Source organism: Stenella coeruleoalba (genome assembly GCF_951394435.1).
Source record: "Stenella coeruleoalba genome assembly, chromosome: 1".
In the NCBI taxonomy this organism is placed as follows: Eukaryota; Metazoa; Chordata; class Mammalia; order Artiodactyla; family Delphinidae; genus Stenella; species Stenella coeruleoalba.
Window position 1 is genome coordinate 64,192,700 of NC_137169.1, and position 18,742 is coordinate 64,211,441.

At 34.1% G+C, this 18,742-nt stretch overlaps 2 protein-coding genes across 3 annotated transcripts in view; one reads left to right on the plus strand and one right to left on the minus strand.

The window, feature by feature from the left end:
* The window catches only part of LRRIQ3 (leucine rich repeats and IQ motif containing 3), a gene marked incomplete at its 3' end in the record, with an annotated part of 232,002 nt that extends 225,596 nt beyond the window's left edge, over nt 1–6,406 (minus strand). The window contains exon 1 of the mRNA XM_079901948.1: nt 6,259–6,406. The remainder of the gene's footprint in view (nt 1–6,258) is intronic.
* Nucleotides 6,407–8,717: 2,311 nt separating this feature from the next.
* Nucleotides 8,718–15,623, plus strand: FPGT (fucose-1-phosphate guanylyltransferase). 2 transcript variants are annotated; one of them, XM_079901956.1, is made up of 4 exons: nt 8,718–9,118; nt 10,455–10,622; nt 11,783–11,875; nt 13,926–15,623. In XM_079901956.1, exons 1-4 carry the CDS (start codon nt 9,037–9,039, stop codon nt 15,380–15,382), a joined length of 1,800 nt encoding a protein of 599 aa, XP_079758082.1. In that variant the 5' UTR covers nt 8,718–9,036; the 3' UTR covers nt 15,383–15,623. The 2 variants fall into 2 exon arrangements, with proteins under 2 accessions (XP_079758082.1, XP_079758083.1); XM_079901957.1 differs by lacking the exon at nt 8,718–9,118 and having other exon boundaries at nt 10,127–10,635.
* Nucleotides 15,624–18,742: the final 3,119 nt, after the last annotated feature.

Consider the following 18,742-nt stretch of genomic DNA (forward strand, 5'->3'; position numbering starts at 1 on the left):
GTCTCCTGGAAAATAAAAATGGAATTTAGTTGGTTTATAAATTAATGTAAATAAGCTTGCTTCTTTGAAACATTACATGCTCATTTCAAATGACATAAAATATCATTTGGAGCAAGAAATCAAGACTCACTTGTAATCAAGACATCTTACTTTTTCCCCTGTAAATATATTTGCTTTCTAAAATTTAGAAAGCTACATATATTTGTTATTAAAAAAAAAGCTTTTGTGAAAAATGCCAGTTTTCAATTTCTGTTTCTATTCCACATTCATTGTAAAATCATAAACCTGAAAAACTAAAGGGTGATAAGCCAGAAGATAGATATAAAACAACCAAAACTAATTAAAACAGCCAGAAAAATACATGGACAGAAATAAGAAAATAAGAAATTAATAAGAAAAATTTAACATAGCAAATATTTGTTTCTTCGCTTAAAAACTTTGGTTAGCATTCATAAAACAGAGTTTGAATATTCTAAAGTTGGGTCATTAATATACTTCTAGTAAGAGTAATAAATAGTGTACTTACTAATTGAAATTTAGTTATTGACTCTCCTAATTTATATTCTTCACCACTTGCCCTCTCTATGTCCTGGAAAAAAAACTCATGCTAATATTGGGACAGGTATATTATGATTTTATTACCTGACAGTCATTTGAAATATTCTACAGAAAAACTAAGAGAGCTACAGAAAATCAAAGATAAATTCCTGAAAGAGGCCAGAAGATAAAACATCTTTCTAACATAAGAACAAAGAATTATATTTGACTTCTTCTCAGAAACCATGCAAGCAAGAAGACAGTGGAGTACAATATTTAAAGTGTTGCTAGAAAAAAACTCACCAACCTAGAATTCTGTATCCTCTGAAATTATGGAGAAATTATGGAGAAATAATGACTTTCTCAGACAAACAAATATTGAGGGAATTTGTTGCCAATAGAATTACCTGGCAATAAATGTTAAAAGAAGTTCTTTAAAGAAAAGGAATATACTGTAGTTCAGAAACTCAGTTCTACATAAAGCAAGGAAGAGCACTGGGAAAGAAAAATGTGTAGGTAAAATAAAAATCTTTTATTTTTCTTATTCTTAATTGATCTATCAGATAACAATTTGTCAAAATACTAATAGCAAACAATGTATGAAATTATCTATGCTTAATTACATATCATATATGTATGAATGCTTATATATAAGTGAAGTTAAAGACAGCAGTAATAAGGGACAGAGGAAGGAATTAGGTTTATTTTCTTATTATAAGGTAGGGTACTTACACTACCTGGGAAAAGGTATAATGTTACTTGAAAATGGAATTGGATTAGTTATAAATGTGATTGCAAACTTTAGGGCAACCACTAAAAAAAGTAAAATAAGAACTATAACCAATATGCTAAGAAAGGAGAGAAAACAGAATCATATACAATGCTCAATTAAAACCACAAAAGCCAGAAAAAGTATGGAAGGCAAAAATAGGAACAAAAAACAACGGCAATAAATAGAAAACAGTAATGAATATGGCAGACATTAATCCAACTATGCCAATAATCATTATGATCATCAATAGTCAAAATGCACCAATCAAAAGAGAATGTAAGAGAAGATTAAAAAAAATTAAAATACAAGACCCACCTATACATTGTCTACAATAAAGCCTACTTTAAATATAAAGACATATAGATTAAAATGATGGAGAAAGATATACAATGTTAATACTAATCAAAAGAAAGCAGGAGTGGCTATATTAACTTCAGACAGAGCAGACTTCAAAGCAAGAAAAGTTATCAGAGATAATGAGAGCATTACATAATGATAACAGGGTCATTTCTCCAAAAAGACATACCAACTGGTAAGGTTTATGCTCCTAATAACAGAGGGTAAAACTATGTGATGCAAAATTAAAAGAACTGCAAGAAGAAACAGATGAACTCACTATCATGGTTGGAGACTTCAATACCTTTTTATCAGAAATGGGCTGATCCAGCAGACAGAAAATCAGTAAGGACACAGTTGAACTAACAACACTATCAATCAACTGGATATAATTGATACATTCAGACTACTTCATCCAACAACAGCTGAATACACATTCATCAAAAGCTCACATGAAACATTTGCCAAGATAGAATACATTCTGAATCATAAAATACACTTTAGCAAACTTAAAAGAATAGAAACTATACAATATCTGCCCCAGATCACAATGAAATTAAACTAGACATCAATAGCAGAAAGATAGCTAGGAAATCTCCAAACAGGTGGAGATTAACAACACATTTCTAAGTAACACATATTTCTAAATAACACATAGGCCAAAGAAGATCACAAGATAAATTGTTTAATATTTTTAATGAAATGAAAATAAAAATACAACTTATCAAAATGTGCAGGATGCACCAAAGCAGTGTTTAGAGGGGAGTTTATAGCACTGAATGCAGATACTACAAAAGAAGAAAGATCTAAAAATAACAATCTAAACTTCCATCTTAGTAAACTAGAAAAAGAAGAGAAAATTAAATCCAAAGTAAGGAGAATAAAAGAACTAATATGAATTAGAGCAGAAATCAATGAAATTGAAAACAGGAAATCAACAGAGAAAATCCATTAAACCAAAAACTGGTTCTTTGAAGAGGTCAATAAAACTGATAAACCTCTAGCCAAGCCAAAGAGAGAGAAAGAGAAACAGGGAGGACAGAAATTACTAATATCAGAAATGAAAAAGGGGATGATACTACAGATCCTGTGGACATTGGAAGGATAATAAAGAAATACTATGAAGAACTCCATGCACACAAATTTAATAACCTAGATGAAATGAACTGATTTCTTAAAAGAAATAATCTGCCAAAACTCACACAAGAACAAATAGACAATCTGAATAGGTGTATACCTATGAGAAATCGAGTCAATAGTTAATAACCTTCCAAAACAGAAGCATCAAGCCCAGATGGGTTCATTGGGAAATACTACCAAAATTTAAGGAAGAAGTTACATGAATTCTCTACAATCTCTTTAAGAAGATAGAAGCAAAGCAAATACTTTGTAATTTGTTCTACGAGGCCAGCATTATCCTAATACTAAGGCCAGTCAAAGACATTACAAAACTACAGACCAATATTTCTCATGAAATCAGATGCAAAAATACTAAAAAAAATTAGTAAATCGAATCCAACAATGTATAAAAAGAATTATACACCTACCACCAAGCTGTATTTATCCCAGGTATACAAGACTGGTTCAACATTCAAAAACCAGTTAATGTAATCCATCACATCAACAGGCTAAAAAGAAGAATCACAGATGCAGGAAAAGCATTTGATGCAATCCAACACCTATTCGTGATAAAACTCTCAGTCAACTAGGAATAGAAAAGAACTTCCTCAACTTGATAAAGACTATTTACAAAAAGTCTACGGCTAACATTGTGCTTAATGGTGAGAAATTAGAAGCTTTTCCACTAAGATGAAGTCCAAGGCTAGGATGTCCCTTCTCACCATTACTTCCCAACTTTGTACTGAAAGTCCTAGCTAATGCAATGAGACAAAAAAAAAAAAAAAAAAAAAAAAGGAAATAAAAATGTACAGACCACATCTCTGTTCACAGATGACATGATTGTCAGTGTAGAAAATTCAAAAAAACAGACAAATACCCTTGGAACTACTAAGTGATTAGAGCAAAGTTGTAGATTCAGGGTTAATACACAAAAGTCAATCACTTCCCTATATACCAGCAATGAATAAGTTAAAAACACAATACCATTTCCATTATCACTACCATAAATGAAATATTTACATATAAATGGAACAAAATATGTACAAGATCTATAAGAGGAAAACAAACAAACAAATGCTGATGAGCAAATTCAAAGAATAAATGAATGGAGAAAGACAATGTTCATGGATAGAATGACTCAAAATTATCAAGATGTCTGTTCTTCCCAACTTATCTATAGATTCAATACAACCCCAGTCAAAATCTCAGCAAGTTATTTTATCGCTATTGACAAACTGATTCTAAAGTTTATATATAGAGGCAAAAGACCTCCCAGTATCTAACACAATACTTAAGAAGTACAAAGTTGGAAAAATGATACCACCTGACTTCAAGACTTACTATAAAGCTATAGTAATCAGGACAGTCCAGTATTGTCAAAAGAAAGATAGATCAGTAGAACAGAATAGAGAGCCTAGAAACAGACAGACATGAATACAGTCAACTCATCTTTGACAAAGGAGAAAAAGCAAAGACAGACTTTCAACAAATGGTGATGAAACAGCTGGACAGCCACATGAAAAAGACAATGAATCTGGACACAGACTTTATACCTCCAGAAAGAATAATTCAAATTGGATATATGACCTAAATGTAAAACATAAAACAATAAAACTCTTAGAAGATAACTTAGGAGAAAACCTAGATGACATTAGGATGATGATGACTTTGTTAGATACAATGTCAAAAACATAATCAATAAAAAAATACTTTATAATCTATAGCTCATTACTATTAAAGACACGATCTGCAAAAGGTAATGCCAAATGAATGAGAAGACAAGTCACAGACTAGGAGAAAATCTTTTGCAAAAGACACATCTGCTAAAGGACTCTTATACAAAATATACAAAGAACTCTTAAAATTCAACAATAAGAAAATGAACAACCAGATTAAAAAATAAGCCAAAAACCTTAACAGACACTTCAGCAAAGAAGATACATAGGTGGCAAATAAGCATATGAAAGTCTCTCCTTAACACATATCATCAGGAAAATGCAAATTAAGAAAACAATGAGATACCATAACACACCGATTAGAATGGCCAAAAGTCTAACACTGATAACACAAACTGATGACAAGGATGTGGAAGAATAGGAACTTTCATTCATTCTGGTAGGAGTGCAAAATGGTATAGCCACTCTGGAAGACAGTTCGGGGGTTTCTCAAAAAACTAAATACACTCTTACCATAAAATCCAGTAATTGCATTCTTTGGTATTTACCCAAAGGAGTTGAATACTTATTTTCACACATAACCCTGTACGTGGATATATATAGCAGCTTTACTCACAATCACCAAAATTGGGAGGAATCAAGAAGTCCTTCAGTAGGTGAATGGATAAATAACCTGTGGTACATCCATACAATGGACTGTTTACTCAGCACTAAAAATAAATTAGCTATCAAGCAATGAAAAGACATGGTATAACCTTAAGTGCATATTATTAAGTGAAATAAGCTAATCTAAAAAGGCTCATACTGTAGGATTCCACCCATATGACATTCTGGAAAAAGCAAAACATGGAAACAGTAAAAAGATCAGTGGTTGAAGGATTTGCAGGATTTGGGGAATGAGGGACGAATAGGCAGAGCACAGAGGATTTTTAGGATAGTGAAACTACTCTGAATAATATTATAACAATGTATACATGTCCTTATACTGTGTCCAAACCCAGAGAATATAAAACACCATGAGTGAATCCTAAGGGAAACTACAGACTTTGAGTGATTGTGATGTGTCATTATAGGTTCATCAATTTTAACTAATGTACCACTCTGGTGAGGTATGTAGATAATGGGGGAAGCTATGCATGTGTGGGTATATATGAGGGTATACTGGAAACCTCTGTAACTTCTTCCCAAGTTTGCTGTGAACCTAAATCTGCTCTGAAGATACAGTCTTTAAAAAAATTAAGAGAGAAAGTAAAATAGAAGTTTAGGGGAAAAAAGTTTTCCTTTGCCCTCGAGAAAGATGGTAAGGGTTCCTTCAATAGGCTACAGTGGGAAAAATTAGGGAAGAAATAGTCTGAGACCAGGCTAACTGAGTAATTACATTCAAAGAAAGGAAACAGTAAAAAAGAGATTTTTGCTTTACACTCCACATCAGGAAGAGTAAGAGGAGAAAGACTGGTTAAACAGAGATGATGCACAAGTAACGGAAAAGATGAGAGCCCCAGCATGAACTGGCCAAGCCATGTACCTAAGCTCCATGGTCCGTAATCAAGGACCTGCTCCATGTGGCTTAAGCTTCTTTTTATGAATAAGAAGAAAAACTTTAATGTGCTTCTCTACAACTTTCACACAACAGTCATATCCATGCCTATAGTAATAAAAATAACCTAACAGACATTAATTGTAGATAAGCACAAGGCATCTTATTGGGGTGATGGAAATGTTCTATACCTAGCTTGTGATCATGGTTGCACAACTCAGTACATTTACTAAAAATCATTAAAACTCACTTACAATATGTTAATGATAGTTAAAGCATACCTCAGTAAAGTTCTTAAAAAGTCTATCTCACTTCTTTTCATGCCACTTCTTCAGATACTCTCCTCCTATAGAAAAAAAAAAAAAAAAAAAAGCCCAAATGCCTCCAAAAAACATCTTTTCTCAACTTATTATAGTTTGGTTTGTCTGATGTCCCCCCCTTTTTTTTTTAATCAACAAATCTTTGAAATCTTTATTTTAAATCATATTTGTTATCATTTTGATGTCCCTTTTGAAATGTGGAATTCAAGATCAAACACATCATTTCCATTTTATACAGAATAATGGGTTTACTACAGACCTGTACTGACATATTTTATTCTGGTCACAGTAGCTTATGACTGTTTAAACAACCATTATCACACTGTCTGATTATATAAAACCTAAACTTAAATAAAATCCTTTGACTTTTTTACCCACTACAATCAACTGCCAGAAATTTACTGCCACTCACATAGTATACAACTTTTTCATTTTTTATTTAAAAATTAATATTAGTGAAAATTTGAAGAAAACAGAAAAGACAGAAGAAGGACAAAAAACATAGCCGATATAGTATATTTACGTCCAGCACATTTTATGTAATATAATCATATCAGCAAAAAAGTAGCATCCATTTCCATGGCCATTCTTCCCAGGTCCAAGAAATGCTCTAACATACATTTAACACTCTGTTATACAGTCTATCACATCACCCTGTTTTAGTCCCCTCACAATTCTTATCATTTCTTAAGTTTTCTTATTTAGTTACCTTTTTCAGCATTTACCTCATTAGTATGTACAATCCCTCAGTTTATAGGCTCTATTGCCCTTTCTTTCCTTAGGACCTCATCTAATTCTGTAGTTTAAAAATTAACTCCATCTGTATGCTGACAACTCCCAAAATTATATCTCTTAAGTCCGGACCTGTCTTGTAAACTCCAGACTCATGTATAATGCAAACACATATACATACAAACTCCCATAACATATGCACTGCACATATATACATCTGTTTACTTTCCACATCCAAAACCAAATTCTGGACTCTCCCTACTACCCCAATAACCGTCCCTACTTCCCCATCCATATCCTTTCCCATTTCAACTGGTGGTCGCTCCAGCCTTCAGGCAGTTATCCTTGACTCCTCTCTTTCTTTCACATTCCACAGCCATTCCTTTAGCAAATTGTATTAATTATGCCTTCAAACATATATCCAGAATCTAACCAACTTCTCATCACCCCCACTATTCCCATCCTGGCCAAGCCTTCACCAACTCTCACCTGTTTTGCTGCAGTAGCCTCCAAACAAGTCTCCCTGCTTCTATCATTGCCCCACTCTCCGCTAGAGTCTATTTTCACATTTCCATGAAATGCTCCTTTTAAACATAATGTAAGTCACATAAAACCTTGCAATGGCTTTGTTTCACTCAGTTAAAAAATAAAATCCTTTATTTAAGCCGTTATCTCACTTTCTCTCTTGCTACTTCCCTTTTTGTTCTCTCTCACCTCACTTAAGTCTTTTGTATTTTCTAAATGTTCTTATTAAGAATGTTTTGTTTTTATTAACAAAAAAGAGAGCTTTTAAACAATAAAACTATGAAAGCATAATCTCCCTTTTCACTCAAATTCTTTCGCTCTAAGTACTGAATTAAATAACAGGGTCAATTCTGTAGAAGAAAAACTAAGTTAAGTTCATGGTAAGAACTTGTAAGGCCTTGAATGCCTATGTTCCTGATGAAACTTTAATGAAGACAGGCTTCTCAACTAAATTAAACTGTATGGTGCGGTAGAATGATGTCGGAGTTTGGGATTGAAATATCTTGCTTAAATCTTCTCTCTACTACTTAACTAATTGTGAGAGCCTGACTAAGTCACTATTCTCTCTCATTCATAGCTTTCTCACGTGTAAAGATAAATAGAAGAATCTGTAAAACTCATCATAAACTTGGTGTTTTACAAGAGAAGAAAACTTATCTATCGATACCTACCGAAAACACATCCACTAAGGCCAACTTATTCCCAGGAATGCTATTGAAAGTTCTAGATTAATCTGCATACACAAAAGGTTGCCAGAGAAACAGCCAAAAAGCCCCAAACGTTAAGGGCCTCATTGCAGAATTTTATACAACTTCCAAAAGCCTCTTAAGTTATCTCAAAACTGAGAGGTGTGGAGTGGCTCACTCTCTAGTAACTGCAAGGGCAAAGAAGCCACAAAGCTTCCTGAAGAGAGTACAGATTTTAAAAGTTCAGACTATGTATGTATCTGGACCTGGGGTTGGGGCAGATGGCTTCAGACGACGACCCAAGGGGAAGAATTAACTCTCAAGAGGTCCTTGGGAACTGCCCCTGGCTGAAACAAACCACGAGTTAGAAAGGACGAACGGCCTTTGAGAGAAAGCTAGAAGCTAAGTTGTAGTTTGAACTTCTCCTTAAGCGAGTCAGTTCTCGAAATTTCGCCGCCCAAGCAGGACAACTCACCGGGTCTACCGAGCTGCAAGGCTTTATTAGTTGGTAACAAGCGGCCCAGACCCGTCACAGTCCGACAAATCACTAGGTGGCCATTTATCCGTTCCGGAGGCCGTTGCTAGGGAAACGGAGCGAAGCCCCGGGCTCACCCCGTCGTGGTTTTCCTTAGGCAAGACAAAGAGCTTCGGGGGCGTAGTTACGTGAGTGACGCACGAAGGGGGCGGGACAGAGACGAAACCGGACCAAAGAACGGGTTACGTCCCAGGGCGCATGCGTGCGGTGCTGGGCTGCGGGATCGCTGGAAGTCCTCGGCGGTGTTGGGGAAAGTGAGCTATGGCAGCCACGAGTGCCCTTCCAGGCGTATCTTTGCGAGAAGCCACCCAGCGAAGGTTGCGGAGGTTTTCAGAGCTTAGAGGTACCAAAGGAGGAACCCTGGCTCTCCCCGGCAACGGACAGGGAGGGCGCTTTACGTGCTGGTGTATTTGCTGGACTACCACTTCCTTTTATTAATCACTTGCGGGCCTAGGACGCTGGCCCAGGCGCAGTTAATGTTCCTCTTAAGTTTTTTTATTCTTCTGTCACTCTCCTTTCTTTACGTTATGCTTGTTGCTTTCTTTAAGTTTATTCCCAGTTGCTTATATATAAATATATATATATATATATATGTATATATATGAGGAGGAATGAGAAGACAGTTATTAGCCTGACTAGTGAAGCTATAAATCCAAGTTATTCGTTTGGTTAGCTCATTAGCAAAAATTATTTTAAATAAACCTAAAAGATCTAAAGCATAGTGATTTGACTCTTACAAATCCGATTTTAGCTTTCTTCCACTCCCTACCTACTTCACCAATTTGTTCCATGATGTGAACGCTTACTAAGTGAAAAGCGAAACAACACGGTGAAATTATTGATTAAAAATTAAAAGGGGTAACTTTGTGTCAAAATGTTTTTTTAAAGCACTATGCCACTTGTCATTTCCTGTACAACTATCTAATTGGTCATATTTTTGTTGACGTTACTGCTTTAAAAATACAGAAAATAATACTTGGATTACAGTAAAATGTTCAGGACTATTAGATTCTAGCTGACTAGAATTTGTTAAAAACGCTTATTTGTCTTGTTTATCAATAAAGAAGAGCTTCCAACTGTCAGCCAAAAGTTCAGTCTCTTATTGAGTTCATCAGGGAGCTGGGAACTTTTCTGTTATCCAGATTTGGTGTCATTCTCCAGTAACCTTTGTAAACTTGCATGGCTCATTTTAAGGCGATTAAAAAGTAAAGTGCCCACATTTATGAACACCAACATTGTAGCAATGGGTCCTTGGATTTAATCTTTCTTAGCCAACAAACATTAAGTGGTCCCTGTATGTGAAAACTGATTTTCAAAACTGGAGATTAATTTATTCCTTTGTCTCCTCTCTTTATTTAAGAATTGAGCTCATCTTTAGCAAGTCAAAAGTACTTCTCTTAATCAAGAAACATTACAACTCTCAGAAAATCTAAATAAATGGGACTGTAGACCATAAAAGGAGCAAGTAATCTAAAAGGAAAAAAAGTAGAATTTGTGAACAATCCTCATTAGAACTATTTTGAATCCTACTAGCTGACCACTCATTATTCCCTAATTCTCAAAAGCAGAAGATACATTTTTGAAGATACTATTACCTCTTTTTTCCTTCTTTCCAAATAGGTAAACCTGTAACAGCTAGAGAATTCTGATAATATTTATCACTTTCTTCTTACACATAGGCAAACCTGTGGCAGCTGGAGAATTCTGGGACATTGTTGCAATAACAGCAGCTGATGATAAACAGGAACTTGCTTATAAGCAACAACTGTCAGAAAAGCTGAAAAAAAAGGAGTTACCTCTTGGAGTTCAATATCATGTTTTTGTTGATCCTGCTGGAGCCAAAATTGGTACACATTTATGGTCAGATTTATATCATAAATTGTGGGCAGAATAATCACTGAAGAAAAGCTTTCCTGTGGCTTACAGTTTATACTGTGTGTCTTACCACCTATAGTCTTTAAAAATTTTTTAATTTTTATGTAAGTTCACTATTTTTTAAGAAAGATAAAAGGCATGGCAACTGTTTTTACACATTGTGGACTTACCATGAAAAACTTCCAGAATGTTATGTTACTTAAAAGAGAATTTTATTAGTCTTAATAAAATTTACTCAGGTGGTGAATGTTCTTTTGGACCTTATCAGTAGGACTCTTAAGGTCCCTCTGAACTACACAATTTGCTCAGAAACTTACATGAAGAGATCAAATCAGAAAAAATAAATATTTGGCCTCTTGGGACCACAATGCAGAATGCGAAAGAGCACAGTCTAATGGCATAATTATCATAGATGTTTACTTTTAAAAACCAGTTTGTCCACTTTGCCTTTTGACCTTACCTTGCAAATAAAAATACACGCTATTTTCCTGGGGGCCATTTTCCATGTGATACTTAAAGCTGAAGCTCATTGATACCAGAGTTAGGGTATCTGTATCTGATACTAGCATGTCCTAATTAGCCAGTGTTTTAATCCTCATAAATATGTGGTCAGTACTTTTCTGATTCCCATGTTTGAATGAGATTCAGGCACAAAATGTTAAATAACTTGCCCATGGTAACTAGTAAGTGGAAGTTACATTTAAGATGTTTTTTAGGAAAACAGGTTCTAAAAATCTTTTTAGAAAGTAAATCTAACACATATATATGATCATATGGGAGAATTATTTTAATGGGTTTTACAGTTCATTACTCCAAGTGAACGTGTAAACTTACAGTCTTATAGTGTTGCAGATTGCTTAATTTATCATTTCTTTCTTTTTACTACTATTTTCAGGAGAAAATTAACTCAACTTTTATTACCAAGGGCTCATCTCTGGGTTTTATTACTAATTATTTAATTGCTAAGAAATGTGTATTTAATTTGATTGTTCTGCCTATACCTTTGGTCTCTGCCTGGTTAATTGTAGCCAGAGGTCATATCCTCAAAGTTATAACACTTAAATTTACTGTAATAACAAAGTTTTTGTAACTTTATGTGAAATAAATTGAGCTTTTTAACTTTGTTTTCAAGGAAATGGAGGATCGACACTTTGTGCCCTTCGATGTTTGGAAAAGCTTTATGGAGATGAATGGAATTCTTTTACCATCCTATTAATTCACTCTGGTAATGTTACACTTTACTAATTTACATTTTCTTTTAGTATATTACCTTTTATATCCAAGGGGCCTTTCTCTCCATTACTAATACTATCCCCTTTTTTTTTTTTTCTTTTGTCTTTGAAGTTATACTGCTTTGGAAACAAATATTTTATGCTTTCCTTGATATTTTTAGGTTGTAAGTAGCATAATATTTTTCACAAAATTTAACCTTAAAATTGTAGATCACATACATCCTCAACTTTCATGTATTGTTTTTGGTATACATATCGAAAATTATTTTCCTAAGATAGAACTCATCAAAATATGAACATTTCTTGACAATGCTTTAGAAAGGATTCTTGCTGTAGGGGAGAGGCTGGTTTAGTACTGTGATTACCAGACTTTACACAAAACCTGTTAACACATTTTTATCTAGTTATTGGTGACCAAAGTCCATAATCCTTAGGAGTTTAAAAACAAAAAGAAAAGGTGGTGACAGAACATGGAGTTGACAAGAAAGTATAAAAGAGGGAAAATCACACACCAAAAAAGGGAACAGAAGGGTAGGAAAGAAGTAATCTCAGAGTATAATTTTTTAAATTGGACAGATTTGGTTGTATGAAAATTTGGGTTATATGAAAGAGACCTCTGTTATTTTTCCTCTATGTACTGGAGGCTGGCGAAACTTTGTCATGGACTTGTACCAGTTCAGGAACAGATATTTTAGAGCCACTCATCCACATGGTTACCAAGGCACTTTTCATTTTTTAGGATTCATATACGGAACAATGATTCTTTTTAAAGATGATATCAAGTAAAACATCCAAGTTCTGATTTTAAGACTAACTGAAAAAGTAAAAGAAAAATTCAAATTTACAGTTTTATTCCAGAACGAGTATTATAATTAATTTAGTAAAAATTAAGTTAGACACCAGAAAATATATTTTAATACAATCGATCCTTGCAAATATATAATAATGCATTGATCTGTGAGTGGTGCTGAACCCTCACACAGTCTAAAATCTGCATGTAACTTCATAGTTGGTCTTCTGTATAGGCAGTTCCACTCTCCATAGCCACAGTTTTTCATCAGGGATTCAACCAACGTCGGGTCATATAGTCTTACAGTATTTATTGAAAAAAATCCTCATGTAAATGGACTGGTAGAGTTCAAACGCTTATTGTTCAAGGGTCAAGTGTAATTAAAAGTAGGTAATTCTTACAATGCTGAACTTTACTGTTGGTTAGTATTTGGAAAATGAAAAAGAAAGTATTAGCTCATTGGTTGAATGATGTACTCTGTAGTAAGTGCTTTGCATGTATTGTTGATCTCATAAAACATGATAAAGCAAGTATTTACATCTGCTGATTTAGTGTTAAGTCCAAAGATGAACAATTAAAAAGTGGTGAACCAGAATTTGAACGCATTTTTGTGTGACTCTTTCTACTATGCCTCTCACTATAATTAGTTACGTAAAAATGATGTAAGCTATTTAATGTACTTAAGCGAACACACTTTTCAAGGAATTAAGTCATAAGGCTCATCTTAGAGGGAAAGGCCTTTTAAAATTAAAAACAAATATACATTGTAAAGTGCTTTTAAATAAATGCACCTTTACTTCCTTTAAGTGTATGTAATTGAGGAAACACATTCCATCTGGAAATTACTCTTTAATAGATAATTATGTATATTAGTTTTTTGTGACTTTTTCCCCCCATGAAGTGGATTTTTAATGTAGGTGTTTAAACATGGTTGAAATTTATTGTGTGAAATGTAGATATAAGGTCATATTTTAGCTCATTGTCCTTTTTACTTGTTATCCAGTTGAGTTAAAACAATTCATAGTCTGTAAAGCATGTTACAGGTCTTTTCTAATCTAGAACTGCATTATAGCAAATCTCTACAGAATTGCTCTGTGAATTTGTCATCTGGAATTTATTATTCTTTCCTGGGATACAGTAATATATTGTATATTTTAAATATCTTTAGAGATATTTTGAGTTGTAACTGATGCTCCTAGGTTTTTAAATCTTATAAACATTTTAAAACAGTTATTTTGTTTAATTTTATATAGGTGGCTACAGTCAACGCCTTCCAAATGCAAGTGCTCTGGGGAAAATTTTCACTGCTTTACCTTTTGGTAGCCCCATTTATCAGATGTTGGAATTAAAACTAGCCATGTACATTGATTTCCCCTCACATATGAATCCTGGGATTCTGGTTACCTGTGCAGATGATATTGAACTTTATAGTATTGGAGAATCTGAGTATATTAGGTTTGACAAACCTGGCTTTACTGCTTTAGCTCATCCTTCTAGTTTGACTGTAGGTACAACACATGGAGTATTTGTCTTAGAACCTTTTAACTATTTAGAACATAGAGACCTCGAGTACAGAAGTTGCCATCGTTTCCTTCATAAGCCCAGCATAGAAAAGATGTATCAATTTGATGCTGTGTGTAGACCTAGAAATTTTTTTCAACAAAACTTTGCTGGGGGTGACATACCCTCTCTTAAATTAGACCCTGAGTATGTCTACACAGACAGCCTATTTTACATGGATCATAGAACAGCAAAAAAGTTACTTGCTTTTTATGAAAAAATAGGTACACTGAACTGTGAAATAGATGCCTATGGAGACTTTCTGCAGGCTTTGGGACCTGGAGCAACTGTGGAATATACCAGAAACACATCAAATGTTACTAAAGAAGAGTCAGAGCTGGTAGACATGAGGCAAAGAATATTTCATCTTCTTAGAGGAACATCACTAAATGTTGTTGTTCTTAATAACTCCAAATTTTATCACATTGGAACAACTGAAGAATATTTGTTTCATTTTACTTCTGATAGCAATTTGAAGTCAGAGCTTGGCTTACAGTCCATAGCTTTTAGCATCTTTCCAGCAATACCAGAATGCTCTAGCAACAAATCCTGTATCATTCAAAGTATATTGGATTCAAGAAGTTCTGTGGCACCTGGCTCAGTTGTAGAGTATTCCAGATTGGGGCCTGATGTTTCAGTGGGGGAAAATTGCATTATTAGTGGTTCTTGTATCATAACAACAGCCGTCCTGTCTGCACATTCTTTTGTGTGTTCCTTAAGCTTGAAGATGAATAGACACTTAAAGTATTCAACTATGGCATGTGGAGTGCAAGACAACTTGAAAAAGAATGTTAAAACATTGTCAGATATAAAGTTACTTCAATTCTTTGGAGTCTGTTTCCTGTCATGCTTAGACATTTGGAATCTTAAAGTTACAGAGGAACTGTTCTCTGGAAACAAGACATGTTTGAGTTTGTGGAATGCTCGTATTTTCCCAGTTTGTTCTTCTTTGAGTGATTCAGTTACAACATCCCTAAAGATGTTAAATGCTGTACAGAACAAGTCAGCATTCAGCCTGAATAAATACAAGCTGTTGTCCATTGAAGAAATGCTTTTCTACAAAGATGTGGAAGACATGATAACTTATAGGGAGCAAATTTTTCTAGAAATTACTTTGAATAGAAAACAGTCTGATTTAGAGACATCTTAAATATTGTATACTCTGCCTTTCTTGATTGAGCAAGATTGCAGATGCAGGAATTTTCTGTAGACTTGTTTTTTAATTGAAGTGAATTAATGAAAATTATATTAACATGCTTGCTGTAGCATAAAATTAATAACAAAAATAAACCATTTTAGATGAAAGAATAGCTTAAGGATGTAAGTTCAGAAAAGTGATTTTTTTTTATATTTATCACTATTTAAATTTTTCTTTTATAAAGATGACTTGTGGAACATTATTTTGTTCACAAAATACTATAATTGTTTTAAAGGTAATTTTCTAAATATACCTTCAGAATTTTTTCATCTTCTTTTGGGCTTTGGTTCCAATGAAGTTAGATGTATTCATTGGCAGTTCTCTCCTCAAGTGCATTAGACCTATTCTGATGAACTAATAAAAATGTCATACTGTAGGGTCTTCAAAGCACTGTAGGAATACTGTAGAAGTACTTTTTCAGAAACAAATCCATGGCTAACAGAGTCAAATTAAATGAATGCTTAAAATATTGTGATAGTCTTAATTAATAAATAAGTATTAATAGATACAAACCATTCTGAAATTGATGATAAAAATCTATGTGACTTATCAGCAACCCTCAGTTATGATATTTATGTATATATTTTTCAAGTTTCTTCCCAAGGAGTAAATAAAGATATATGGTAGCCATTTTTTAGCATTTACTGATTTACTTGCATAGATTTCAGAGGATGTTATGTGTTTGTCACTCATTAAAAGTTCAATGCTGTATTTCTAATCTAATTAATCTAAGGTGTCATCAGTTCTTAAGAATCGCCATTATTTTATGTTCCACTGAAAAAGAGAAAACACTACCAATAAAATATGCAATGCTTTTCTTGTTACTTGAAGTTTTTATTTATTGGAAATCTTTTTTAAAACCACTTAAATATAGATTTATGTCATTTAACCCTTTTGCAAATACATGTAGAGGAACAAAAAAGTGAAATATTAAGATACAGTCAAGACTTTTCTGAAGCTTCACATCTAGAGTCAAACTTTTCTAAAGCAATTTTCAACTCAAGAGTGGTTGATATCCATGTGCTATCTTCTAATACCATCTAGTACCATCTTCTGTGCTATCAAAGGTATTGATAAAACTTCATATTCTACAAGTGCCACCACCACACTGATGCCTGGATTTACCTTCAAGCTATGGACACCAGATACCTGTTCTGCAAGTGGATGCTGATGCTGTTATTACTTTACAGAGTTGTTTCACTTTTACCTTAGTTAATCACATGTCTCTAGAACGTAGTTCTATTTAAATCAGTGGGAGGTTTCTGACAAATTGGTGGTCACCATGTTAATCATATTCCTGCACAATGTATGGATTCTAGTTGCTTTGAAATGTTATCTGTTCCAAAGAATTTGGCAGTGTCTCTTTCCTTGATATGCATCGCTTGGTGTGTAGTACCACACATGTATCACCAGCAGTGTATCTAACTCAACCAATGTGATAACCACATGCATGAATAAGTAATAAATTGGACATTTTCTCTTGATTTATCATTTTTATTTCGTAAAATCATGGCCCTTAAATCGTATACTTTCAAGGTTTGTGAAGGACAGCTACAATTTGTAACTAAATATATTCTGTAAACTTATTGATGAGTTAATAATTAACAATGATCAAGAAGGCATGGAAAAAAATGCAACTTTTGATATTAATCTCCCTTGGGCATTTGTCTTGCAAACTAAACAAAACAGAAATAAAGAGTGTGCATTAATGCATACTAAGTGGGAATAAAGCTTTGAAAATCCAAGTTATATGCTGCTGAAAATCACAAAAATTTGATGGAATGAATCCAGAATCAATTCTCACAAGCTGTGATGATCCACTCATCTTCTGAGGCTAAGCAATACTACTTATGTTATATAAAGGTTACCAGATTTAGCACAGAGCCAAAATCAAAACTTGCCTGCTGCAAAATATATGTATAGCTATCACAGCTGGTAACTGGTGTGCTACACATGCCATTCAGATACACCATAATGCCTTTTGGACTTGAGCAACCTGGAGACCCAGAATTTAGGAAACTTGTTGTAGTCTAGCAGAATTAAAATAGAAAGAAATAACTAAGGAAAAAAATATTAATTTGTTCAAAATTGTCTAAGGGATTTCAGGTGTTCTTTTTGTTGTTTAGCTGAATGAAACACAAGTCTTCATCTATGTCTATAACTAAATTATTAATAAAGAAAAGACCTTTTTAAAGGTACTTGAAAGTTACCTTTATAAATTCACTTAGTGCAGGAGAAATAATTCAAGCTACCATTAGCTGCTTAGTTTAACTTAAATTTTTTGTGCCTATAAAATATGTTTAGACAAAGCTGATTTCTATTGTGGTTGAGGAACACAACTTTAGTTGTTTATACTTACTGAAATTGTATTATTAATACTCTTTGTACTGAACTTTGTCACAAGTCCAACATGCTAGTGTTTGTGTTCCCATTTGTCTGTATTCATAAAAATTTTGGACTAGTTTATTTGTTTTTTGGGTTTTTTTTTTGTTTATTTGTTTTTAGACTTTTTTTGTTTATTTGTTTTTATTCAGACTTGCCAGTTTGGCTGTTCTATAATAGACCGCAATTTGGGATCAGGTTGAAAATTGGAATAAAGGATCTAACTTAAAAATGGGCAGAGGATATGAATAGACATTTTGCTTCTGGAGCTTTGGCCTGAGGGGCAGGCTTCAGGTTTATCACACACCTAGAGGCCTACCAAGCTGCTCTCAAGGAACATAGGCTATGTACACCATTTTGGTGCTCTCCCACTGCCTCGCCCCAGCTCATTGGTATCTCCCAGGAAAGAGCTCATTCACTTGTCTGGAGCCCTGATTTTTGCAACTGCTGCATAGGGGACACCTCCAGATTACCTGTCTCTGGTGGCCAGTAGGGCTTGGGCTTGTGGTCCCACAGGACAGTATATATTTGCATACTCTTGAAAGCTGCTGCATGAAGGTCTGGCTTCCAGTCAGCCTGAATCTAGGTACTGATATCCTCCCCTTTGGAACATTGACAGGTTTGGAGCATCCTTATCTAGTAGGAGCTATTAAAAATATAATAGCTGCTTGGACAAGCACAAAGGTTTGAGGGACAATCAAGAGCTGAGGTGGGTTGAATGACAAGGTTCACCTCCTACATGAGATCACTCCTTCAAGACAGGGTAAGGTGGTTATTTCATCTACTGTATAGAAACCAACAGAGTGTTAAGCAAAATGAGAAGAAAAAAAAGATGAAGAATATGCTCCAAATGAAAGAATAAGATAAAACCTCATGAAATTACCTTTAAACAGAGATAAGTAATTTACCTGATAAAGGGTTCAAAGTAAC